Source organism: Genypterus blacodes, unplaced genomic scaffold, assembly GCF_046128005.1.
Source record: "Genypterus blacodes isolate CSIRO-AG114 ecotype Tasmania unplaced genomic scaffold, CSIRO-AGI_Gbla_v1 ptg000133l_1, whole genome shotgun sequence".
NCBI classification, from domain to species: Eukaryota; Metazoa; Chordata; class Actinopteri; order Ophidiiformes; family Ophidiidae; genus Genypterus; species Genypterus blacodes.
Genome location: NW_027466935.1, coordinates 2,740,585 through 2,752,689, shown reverse-complemented (window position 1 = coordinate 2,752,689; position 12,105 = coordinate 2,740,585). Strand labels below are relative to the sequence as shown.

The window sequence follows — 12,105 nt, the reverse complement described above, 5'->3', positions numbered from 1 at the left end:
AAATAAGAAATAAACAGAAAGATGCTAGAGCGATTTTTTAAATTTATGCTTTTATTTTGTATATTAGTATTGCTATAGGGAACTGATTAGAAATAAACAAATAAGCATACAAATAAGCACAAAAACACGATTCCTGGCAAGTACAACTGCAGCACTGTAGATGTAAATAGAATTAAATACGCACCAAAGATAAAAGGAGCCTATTAATCATATCGGACATAGAAGATTGTCGCACATCCGCTTAGATTGACAGTGTCATCATTTAATCTACGCGTAACAATATTCTGCGTTGAACCAACAGACGGAAATGACGTGAAAACAACTCCAACACAGTGAAATAATTCATATATCACCATTATTTAGGCCCATTTTTTATTATAAAGTCGAAAATTCATTATTCTACAAAAGCGAGAGGAAACGTCGAAGTGCAGCTGATGTGATGAGATTGGAGCGTTTCAAAGCTGCTGTGAGGTTTAATAAGCAACGAGACTGTAACAAAGGGCGGAGTTTGGGTTCCCCTGTGCGGATGAAATGAAGACCTCTCACCTTATTGTGTTAACGTGCAAAGTCTCGCCCCTGATCATGAATAACAACCTGAAATCTTCGGTCAGAGCGGTCAAATCTGTAATAAAGCAAATGTAATTATGTGTACATCCATGCAAAGGTTTGTCCTCATATTAGTTCACGTCAAAACATTAAAAACACCTAAAATATGAACCTTTCCCAATATAATTGAGCCATATTCCTAGTTATATAAAGGCCGGCAACAATATTTGAAATATTCACAGCTACAAGTATAATTAAAATAACTTCATACATCATGAATGGAAAAGAAATCTCAATCATAATGGAGTGATATTATTATTATTACAGTAATATTATTATTGCAGAACTGCCCTGTATGCCAGAGTATTTTATTAAGGATAGTACACAACAATACAGCAAGAGTCCGTGTTTGTGTTACGTTTTCTATAAATAAAAGATACAGATGGTTTAAAGAACATTTTTTTGAGTGAATAAAACATCGAGGAACATCTTCGGAATCAAACCAAATGAGCGGCAAAAATGGCAGAAACACGGATGTGACAATTAATGACCTTTAATTGAAAAATGTAAAAATAAAGATGAGTGTGGCGAGGGGGCGGGGGGAGATGAAAGTTCACACACACACACACACCGCACAACTCAAGTCAAAAAGAGGGAGAAGAAATGGGGAAACAAACACACAAAAAACATGCAGAAAAAAATACTTTAGGGTTTTCGTCCGAGTGGCTTGCGGCTTCAATGCAGAGCGTGATTAAAGACGAGGGATGAGGCCCTCGGAAACAAATGGAAAATGACTAGGAGAGATACGATCGGACAGACAGTGACGGCACATCAAAAAACAAACGACGACAACAAATCTCCTCAAAAATAAAAATGTCTCTGTGTTCTTAAACCTGCTGCTTGGACTCGAGAGGGGCCGGCTGCTTTGCGCGACTCATTCATCGGCCTTAAATCTCAACAAAAATGAGAGATGACGGTTCCTTTAAGACTAGACTTTAAAAACTAAAAAAATAGCAGAGAATGTTGGAATTATTCCCATAAAGGCCTCCACTGTTGTTCACCTGCTTTGTTTGGAAAAAAATGTCCCCAGTCAGGATGTACGTATGCAGTCTGTTGAAGTGGATTGATTGTGTGTGTGTGCGTGCGTGTGTGTGTGTGTGCGTGTGTGTGTAGGTGGGGCTGAGGCGTGGTAGCCGGAGGGAGGGAGGGTGAGGGGGATCTCCAGAAGGAGGAGGAGGAGGAGGATGGAGGATGGGTCATCTCCTAAACCTGCGGAAGGGCCTGCTCTGGTTGCCGTGGTGCGATTTGGAGTAGGGCTCCCAGCGTTTCCTCTCCGCCGGCTTGTTGTAAACGTACGCCGACGGGCCGGAGTAGTCGTCGTCGGGGTTGTCGTCCATCATCTGGAGCTTGGCCTCGATGGCGCGGATCTTGGCGCTCGTGCTGCGGAGAGAGACAGAGAGGAGAGACAGAGAAGGAAGAGGAGATGTTAGCAGCGAGGCTGAGGGGAGGGAAATGCAGAGGGGATGGGGATGAATTGGGCAAACGAGTGGACGGAGAGATCTCAGCTCGGGGGCTGAGGGGAAAAGTAGAGGAGGTATTAACACTCATAGTGATGAGATGGGGGGAAGAAAGAGTGAAAGAGTGAGTACGAGCAAAAGATTACTAGTTTCGCTGTCGGAAAATAGCACGGAACTCTTATTTAAAATGGTGAGACTGAATCTAAAGGGTCGAGAGAGAGAGCGAGCGAGAGAGAGAGAGAGCGACGGCCGCGAGACAGATTACAGTGCAGGTGAGAGGGGACGAGTGCGTCGGAGCACACGAGGAGTGTTTACGTTTCACCTTTTCCTCACTTCCCCCCCTCCTGTGCTGTGCAGAGGGTGTGGGAGAGGGAGAAGGAGAGGGAGAGGGAGAAGGAGAGAGAGAGCGAGAGAGAGAGAGCGAGAGAGAGAGCGAGAGAGAGAGAGAGAGAGAGAGAGAGAGAGAGATTCTGACGTTTACACTAAAAAAAGCTGAAGTGTGCAGCTGAGAGGAATCCTACATCGGCTCGTCACACACGCTGGAGTGTGTTGGTTAAGAATGCGTGCAGAGAGGCACACAAGAGGCCTTTTACTGGCTCGACCCCAGGGCTCCGTTTGACCGGAGACTGGGTTGGCGTCTGTGGGAGTGTGTGCGGCTTTAATAGGAGCGTCGTCCATTTGGATTGGACACTTTTTGAACCCGAGTGTTAGTCCAACTTCACCTTAACTCAAGGTTGTGAATGTAAGAAGCCCACAAACTATTAATCGTAATTCCAGGACAAAGCGGGAAAGGTGAAGGGTGTGTGTGTGTGTGTGTGTGTGTATGTGACCCACCTGAGGTGATTGGTTTGGATGGGGCCCTCGTCTGCTGCGCCGCTGCACGATGGCTCCAGGCTGGGAGGCATCGTCTTGTCACCACGGAAACCCTCAAACCTCTAAAAGACGAGACGAGAGGAGACGGGAGAGGCGGGGGATGAAGGGTGGACAAAACAGGCCGGTGCATGAATGGCGGCAAATGGACGGACAAGGTGGACGGAGACAAACAGAAGGAGCAGACAGTGAGATAGATTGGCCTTCGGCCCCTGTTCACACAGTATTCAGATTCAAACCGCGGCTGAGGGAAACGCTGGGTGGACATTTAAATCTCCATGTCTCATGTCTAAAATAAATGTCTAACAACTGTACAGAGATGCTTCTAACATGTTGGGAAACCGTGGACAATGTCAACTCAGACATGATGACAGAGATGACCCGGGGTTGGTCCCACGTATCCCTGATGAGTTTTGTCACGGCCTGAGTGATCCTTACGCGTCCTCGAGCTCTGTCCGAACGCCATGTGCGCTACTCGTATTCGGACAAAACCAAGGCGGGATGGCAGCGTCGGGCTCACATTTCGCAACACAACAAATGGTGGAGAGAAGGGGGGAGGGGGTGAGGTGGACTCAGGGATCAGATGAGCTGATGAGGATCAACAACCAAACTCTGCACTCATTCCTCTCACAAACTCCCCCCACTTCCATAAAATCTCCACATCTCCACCAGCCAGCCATCACACAGAACGTGTCCTGCAACCTGCGGAGGAGAGAACAAAACAAAAACACAGGACAACAATCACAACACGGCCATGACCAAACCAGCAGCAGCAGCAGCAGCAGCAGCCGCTCGGGAAACAATGCAGAGACGGTGGAAAGGTTTCGCCGTCTCAATTAAAGCTTACGTGATCGCATATGCACGTTCATACACACATGCCATAACACACATGCTGTGCAGAGATATAAATAACATGTATATACAAGAATAGGTTTGAAAACAATGAGCGTTCCACCACCCAAAGACCCTTCCCTTCCACCTATTCCTAAAGGCATGTCGGCAGGAATGCGTGTCGGCTTGCGTACGAGCAAATCGGGCCCTGAATCTGTACACAAGTCCGAGGTGAAACTATCATTATGTTGAACAAAGTCCTTGTATTTTACTCACTGAAAAAAAAAAGTGCAGCCTTGTTTTGGTCCGGGCTAAGATCAATCAACCCTGGCTGAGCTCGGCTTGACTAGAGAGCTTTGGAAAAAAAAAAAAGGTTAAAGTAGCTGTGATTAGCATTTGGGCTAAATTATGGATATGCTCAAACCTCTAAAGACTTAAACGACTGATAGTGAGTTTATAAAGAAAAAGCTCCGGGGGCCAAAAGCCTGAAACCTGCATTTACATAAATAGGCGGATTAGAGCCAGGACGTCTGAAATAGCAGGTTTGAGGAGGGAAAAAGTACAGATGATACGATTTGGAAAGAGGGGGAACAATTCAATAAATGTTGATGAACACGATCTGCTGCGTTTCAAAGCTTTTTAATACGCTCAAGATGTACCCCGTTTGGAAATCCACTGACATTGGACTGACTCACTTATCCCCGCACGTCACTGCAGGGTTGGAACGGAGCGGAGGACGTGTTCGCCAAAAACAGTAAAGACATCTAAACTGGGACACTTATGGAAAAATGTGCAGCTATCAGTGTAGTAAAAGAGTGTCTTGGATTAGGATGAATTTCGTCTCGGTGTTGTGTTTCGCCGTAGTTAGAACCGGCGCAGTACCGGAACGGGCCTGTGCGAGGCGAGTTGGCGCTAAAGGGAGGGATTCTGGCTACGGACGGTTGTAGTCTCACGTTACCGTTTCCTTCCTCTATCTGTCAACGAGACCGAGGATGAAGCGAACGAGAGCGTATTGAACAGACAGAATAGCACCGAATGCCTGGTCTGCACAAGTGTAACGATTAAGCCCCCACGTCAAAGCAGAAAACCGCCATTGATTTCAGACAATAACCCGTAATCGCCCCCGTCTGGCAGCGAGCGCCGCATTAGGAACCCAAACCTGACAGGACCTGCTCTGGTTTGTGGCATGATTGTAGCTTTGGACCGTGCATAAAAATTCCACGAGCTGCACTTATCTGGCATTTAGGCCTAATATTACTTCCAAAACATGTCAAAGAGATTAAGAGAGCGACGGGGGAGGGAGGGAGGGGAAGGAAAAAGGAAAGGTCTCCATCTCTTTTCTGTCTTAACATAAACTTGAAGATGGTGCCAGGGTGTTAAGGGGTTTGGGCTCGGGAGACGTCGAGCGGTTCGAGCTGTAAATGAGCAAGGCAGGGCAGCAGATGATTTGCTGATGAGTCAACGATGAGCCTTTTTGTACAAGCAGGAGTCTGAAATTCCCACCAGGAATGACGCGGAGAACAGCGGGAATATTGGAGCAGCTGGGTTACAAATGTGACGTTTTTTACGTTTCTAACATCTGGAACGTTGGAATGACTTCAGTCGCCACGACCGACCACCTTAGAGCAGATTTATCCCCCAAGTTGTTGTTTTAGAGGTGGCAGCGTTGGACCTTGGCCTGGCTCCAGCGTGTGTGTGTGTGTGTGTGTGTGTGTGTGTGTGTGTGTGTGTGTGTGTGTGTGTGTGTGTGTGTGTGTGTGTGTGTGTGTGTGTGTGTGTGTGTGTGTGTGTGTGTGTGTGTGTAGGGCGTGATTTGTCTTTATACAGGATATCCCTTCACCCTTTGCCAGTAAGCTGCGTATTGTTAAAAGAATTGTTAAAAGTCGGGCGCAGGCTGCTGGATCGCACCGCTCGCCCTAATCTGACCACTGCAGCAACACCACTTCTCCAAATTCCTGAAAATACTTCCATAAAGTTCAGACTTTTGTCTCTTGGTTGCCCCGGGTGATGGATCCTTGACTTTCTTTATGTCTCCTTTTCAGACTACGTATACCAACTTTGCCTGTGACCGTTTAGAGTCCTTGGGTGATTACGACGCCAATGGCAGAGATAATGAGGTTTGACACTTACCCTTACCTGTGCGTGGGCCCACCGCACAACCAGCTTCTTGGACAACGCCAGCTTCCCATTTAAACACTGGATGGCTCTTTCCGCCTCCTGCAGACACAGAGACAAAGACGCGTTCTTTACAGCCGTGATTAAAAATCAGCCTTGATGACGGCACTTCATTCATTAAATGGTTACGTCTTCACAATAGCGAGATCATGGAAACAATAATGGATGATGGTCTGCGGATTGGCCACGGCTATGTGTGTGTATGAAAGAGAGAGAGAGAGAGAGAGAGAGAGAGAGAGAGAGAGAGAGAGAGAGAGAGAGAGAGAGAGAGAGAGAGAGAGAGAGAGAGAGAGAGAGAGAGAGAGAGAGAGAGAGAGAGAGAGAGAGAGAGAGAGAGAGAGAGAGAGAGAGAGAGAGAGAGAGAGCACGAGCCTCATAAAATGTGTAAATTTATGTACTTTGATGCTAAATGATTTGAGTGAAGTGCTTTATCTGTGTGTGAGAGTGTGTGTGTGTGTGTGTGTGTGTGTGTGTGTGTGTGACTGTGCACGTGTAAGATAAACATACACTTCCTGTGTATAATCCTTTCGGGAAGGCTTCATATCCCACTGAAGACACCAGGCTGTGAAAGGAGATGCTTATCACGCTCCCCAGGCTCGTTGCAAAACAAATACGGCCGATCAACCTGCGATGAAGCGCGCCGCTCGTTTAGAACATTTAGAAATGCGACATGCAACACACACGCTCGGTTACTGACCGCACAGAGAGACCTCCTGAAGGCTGTGTGAGTGGGTGAAGCACTATTAAACTGAGATTAAGATGAATTGACGAAGGGATTTACTTTGACAAAATAGGCAACAATAAGAAAGAAGATAAGCTAAGAAGAAATATACACTCATAAGGGAAATGATAGATTATCCTGTCACTGTCACCTCAATGTTAGACTGTACGACTATTACATAATGCCTGGACTACATGTGGTTATTAATACTTTCTGATGGCCTTAAAGGTTTGTCGTTGAGATCCAAAAGGCAAACCTCTCATAAAAACACATTTAGCTCAAATCAATATGACGAAAAAAAACAAGGAATTGGGTTTAGGTGAGGAGGTTGCTAGGGGAACGATGGGGAGACATGGGGCCCGGCGCCTCCCCCCCCCCCGGTGGAGTTGAATGTGCCCTGCGTCCGTGCCAGCCGGCCAGTTGTGTGGCATTTCTCGAGCACCCGCTTAATCAGATCCTGCGATTGGAGAAAGTCCAAATCCGTGGAAAACATCCTGCTTGGTTCAAGTTCCCACCAACACACACGCTCACGTGTGGGGGGATGGGGGGCACAACATGGGTGTACCCGGTGCCCGAGAAACGTAAGCCTGTGAGGCGCGTGTCTCGCCCACATTCTTTCACTTTGCACTCCATCATGCACGGTGTCTCGATTGCGTCATTCACACACGTAAGCGTCTCGGCTATCACGCTTAAGGACAAATACACAGAGTATTGAGTGTATGTAAAACTACTGACTGCTAACGACCTCATCCACAGGAATCAGACTCACATATCCAGCATTTATACCATCTACACTTACGTTTGCTTCATTGTAATTCAATTGCATAACATGTATTTGTACATGACCATTCTTCTGTCAGGCACATCTGTATTCACAAGCATATATTCAATTCATAGATTGATCAATATGCCTGTTTGTGGTTTTATCCAATCCCTACACTCTGCAGTTCCTGATCTCCGTGTGTGTGTGTGTGTGTGTTTCGGGGCGTACCTCTCTGGTGCTGAAGTTAACGAAGCAGTATCCTCGGGGTTGTCCTTCCAGAGGTCCCGACTTATGGAAGAGGAAGTCAAACTGTTTTACTTGGCCAAACTTCTCCAGCAACTTCACCAGGTGGTATCTGATGACAAAGCAAACGTGACACAAAAAAAAGAGAAAACAAAAGAGGAAAATACATTTTATAGTGGTTCTTAAATGAGATTAGAAAAGAAACACATCAGACTTCTTGTGCTACTATTCTAATCGTGATCATTGAGCACTATGAGAGAGCCTCACAGATCTGGGGTCAGTCCGTCACACACCAGTCATCCGTGAGTGGGGTTAATGGGAATGACAGCTTTTCTCTAGCTGACACCTTTTTAGCAGCGGGCCAGCTGGCATGGCGAGCGGGTGACAGTAAATCTCTTATTGAGACAATGCTGAGGATACAGTAGCAGGACAATGAGGGAATAAAAGAGAGGAAGCCTCGTGTCCCCGCTGAGCGCCCAGATCTGAAAAACAACATCCACTGGATGTGTGAAGCTGCACGAAGATTGAACATACTGTAGATAGATATGTGGTCAGTGAGGAGCTATGCAGGTTGTGGGTGTGTGTGTGTGTCCAGTAGCAGGCATGAGAAAGAGGCTTGGCAATGAGTTCCACATTCACTTTCTGATCAGAGTGCAGTTTCTGAATGATTCTTAACATCTTTTCAGCCAATAAAAAAGGTAATAGAAAAACAAATCGTAGTATTGTCATAACTTTAATAATTAAATAAAATGATAAGAAAAATGGATTGACCCGTTTTTACAGCCACACAGAGGAGCAGGGCCACCGCGGGGATTCAAACCAGGACCCCCTTGCTTCTTGTGAGGACTCACTCACTACATTAACACGCTACTACAGTAAAGATATCAATAAGAAAAGTAAGAGCTTTTACTTTTTCAAAGATATTCTGGAACCAACACCAATTTGCAACTGTTGATCATCATCATCATCTATCAAGGGATAAAAATAGATATACATAGAAGTTCTTCCCTAATGGAGCCCAGCGTTCATTCAGATCATTTATTCTGTGGCAGTGTCACAGAGTGTAATGAACCTGCTGGGCCTCACGCTGACCACAGCTAAATGAATACGCTGCCCTTTGATTGTTTATTTGGCTTTGGTGTCATGCGGTTATTTTTAATCCTGAAAAGCTTTGCTCCGTAACCACAAATATGACGTTAATGTCCAAACGTGTGTGAGCCGGAGACGTGAGGGCGAGGCGCTGGGGTTTGAGCTACAGGTTGTATTAATGTCTTCCACTTTTTCAACGACTCCCCAGAGGCGCTCGGGCCAAAGAGAGTTTCTCCCCTTTCCCAGACAACACCCAGCGGGCCCCCCATGAGAAGGTGCCCCCCCCCCCCCGCACACACACGGGCATTCCCACAGAAGAAAAGAGGGAATTTAGGGAAAATATTCCAATCAATTTCAATCTTTCATCTAAGAAAATGAGGATGGTGGTTACTTTGGCCAGATTGAGAGTATTTATATACAATGAATGTATATAATGTGTCAATGTGTATGTATGAGAAACATCTGATGGCTGACACTCGAGGAAATTTTTTTGGATCCGAGCGTTCGGGGCCCACAATGGACTGCTCCTCCTGGGGGCTGTAAAAAGTGCCGGAGGAAGAGGAGGAGGAGGGGAAGGGAAAGGTGGGGACAGGGGGTGGGGGGAGAGTCAAGTTCTCAGTGGGAGAATGGTGGCGACGAAGGTGAAAGGTGGAGGAAGAGGAGGATGAGGCGACAGGAGGAAGAGGAGAGAGGCGGAAAGGCAGGTGGGGGAGGATGGAAGAGCTGGGAACTAGGAGAGGAGGAAGAGGAGGAGGAGAGGGAGGTTTTCATTTTTGACGCCGAAGGAGCCACAAATTTCAGATACGCAACTCAAACACACATAACAACCAGAGAGAGGAGGAGGAGGAGGACGAAGATGATGGATCACAGGTAATGAGTGAAATGAGCGCTGGCAGACATTCACTCTTACATGAAGGCCAAAGTATGAAAACCTGAGCATGCGTTGAAAGCTCCGGTCACACCTGCTGCTCCTTCGCTGTGCGCCCGCACGCTGGAGCCACGCCCCCACACTGCTCTTTATTCAAACACAACATCTTGGTCTCGTGTTTGAGTTTGTTTGTGCAGCATCTTCTTCTGAAAAGGGATCCTAGACGGTTACATCATCGGGGGAATCCCAGGAGTGAGTGCTAGCAGATTAGGAATTTTTCCTCAAGAAGATGCTGGGAATTTCATCACTCGCCATAATTCACACCATAAGTCAGTCACAGACGGCAGAGAAATATTCTCATTTGTAATGGGATTTATTATGGCTATTTCATCAGATTAAAGGGGGACGAGCGACGTGTGGCATATTTAATTTCATCAAGTGTTGAGTTAAGATATTTAGACTTTTAAAGAAGTGTGTGACTTCCACTGGCTTGGCCTCATAATGAGCACCTTGGTTTCTGGGTGTGTATCCCCCCTCTCCCCCCCCCCACCCCCCTCCAAACACACTGACCTTGGCTTTCTAGGACAAACACAACCAGCACTGCGTTCGCTACCCAGGAGCTAATTAATCTTCCCAATCAGCCGCGGGGGCCACGGGCATTTCTCTTGTTTTCCCTCCACGCCATGCCGCACTGGGCTATTTAAGGAGAAGTAGAGCAGAGCAGAGAGGGGAAGGAAACGCCTGTCTAGACGCCCACCAGAGCTGCAGCCCATACATTCTCCAGCAGCCCCCACAGGCACACAAACACACTGCTCACCCCCAAAATCTACCTCCTCCAATGCCGCATTATGTGTACCGCTGCTCTGTCTTTCACAAACAGAAACACACACACACCTTGGATGTTTGCATGCACATTAGATGCTCTGTACAATGACCTGCTCTAACAACTGCCCCCAAAAACCTAAATATCAGCTGTATGCTCCAACAAGCGCTCACACACACACACACACACACACACACACACACACACACACACACACACACACACACACACACACACAGACACACACACACACACACACAATCAGCTCCAGGTTGACAGAAAGAGAGTAAACAGGGCAGGTGAGTGAGGAATGATGGCTGCTCCTTAGCAGAGCAGGTCTCCACGCCTCGCTGCCTCTCTTTCACACACCCAGCCCTGTCTGCTCAGTCTCAGCCTGTCGCGCACACACATGCACTCACACACACACACCCCCCCACACCTACACGCACATACACATACACACAGTTAATCAATCATACACACATGCACAATGCTTTGCCTCAGTACGAGTCTGATCCTGGAAAGGTTAAAAGCAAAAACTCGCTCTGCTTTACGAACAGCTTCGATCAAACACTTGTTGCTGCTAATTCATTCACTAAAGTCCAGATATTTGAGTGAAACACTGAATTTGAGTATCTTGAAACACGAGGACTTAATAGTAAACATGATCTCACTCACTCTGTGATCTTGGGGTCGATGTTGCCTATCCACAAGCGGTTTCCGTCATGCGACATGCTCTCTGAGATGATGGAGGCATTTTCCACCGTCTCTGCTGCTGAAGACATGTGTCCACTGTGGGAGGGAGGCAGGCAGACAGAAGACGGACACATGTGCACAGTTTAGCAATTGTATACAGCTCTCCTCTTGATTGGTGTTTGATCAAAAGAAACATGGCACTAAAATACATACACAGGATAGACTATTCAATATGTTATCTGCTACAAATGCTTCATTAGAGCAATAAATATGAGATAATCTCTACTTTCAGGTGTGATCTAATCCAATTCAGATTTCCAGAAGCAAGAAAGAAATCCGAGTAACTTAATATCAATCACACTCTAATTCTAAAGCGAAAAGTATGTGACGTAACTTGTCAAATTGTGCACATAAACACATATTCAAACACTGTATAAACCTGTAGTTGCCTCATCCGAATATAAACCTGAACTTTCTACAGGTTAAGGTTCAAATAAGTCGCTGTATCTACGGTATAACGTTCATATTTATATTTTTGTTTGAATAAATATTTATTATACACTTCCATTACTTGTTATGTACAGTCGGCTGCTAAGATCATCGTGAAGTTAATGTTAACCCAAGGAGCCATAAACGTGTTAAGAAGCTACCCAGTCAACAAATTAACGCTCGATTAGAGGTTAGCATGTAGCTACACACGACCACTTTACCTTAATCTGTGATACTCCTTGACCTCAGCTTCTTCGGTTTAGCTAATTTGTGATTTATTCCCACTTACGGGATGATTCGGGTCCGTCAAAATGCTGTCAAATAAACCATTTCGAGATAATTTCCCTGTTTTCGTCGTAAAATACGATTAGCTTGAGGGGGATGCGATGTACGGCTGACAACAATGGCGCAGACTGATGGTGTCACTGGGAGCGCTGGTTTTTGTTTTCACCCCTCCCGTTTGGTGGACGCCAC

General features: G+C 46.3%; 1 protein-coding gene across 1 annotated transcript; it reads right to left on the bottom strand.

The window, feature by feature from the left end:
- Positions 1 to 1,083: 1,083 nt before the first annotated feature.
- rbm18 (RNA binding motif protein 18) lies at positions 1,084 to 12,039 on the bottom strand. Its single transcript, XM_076164222.1, has 6 exons — positions 11,853 to 12,039; positions 11,125 to 11,238; positions 7,652 to 7,778; positions 5,901 to 5,981; positions 2,898 to 2,998; positions 1,084 to 1,986 (listed from the first exon to the last, which is right to left on the bottom strand). The coding sequence occupies exons 2-6, from the start codon at positions 11,229 to 11,231 to the stop codon at positions 1,803 to 1,805; spliced, it is 600 nt and encodes a 199-aa protein (XP_076020337.1). The 5' UTR covers positions 11,232 to 11,238; positions 11,853 to 12,039; the 3' UTR covers positions 1,084 to 1,802.
- Between the last annotated feature and the right edge of the window lie 66 nt (positions 12,040 to 12,105).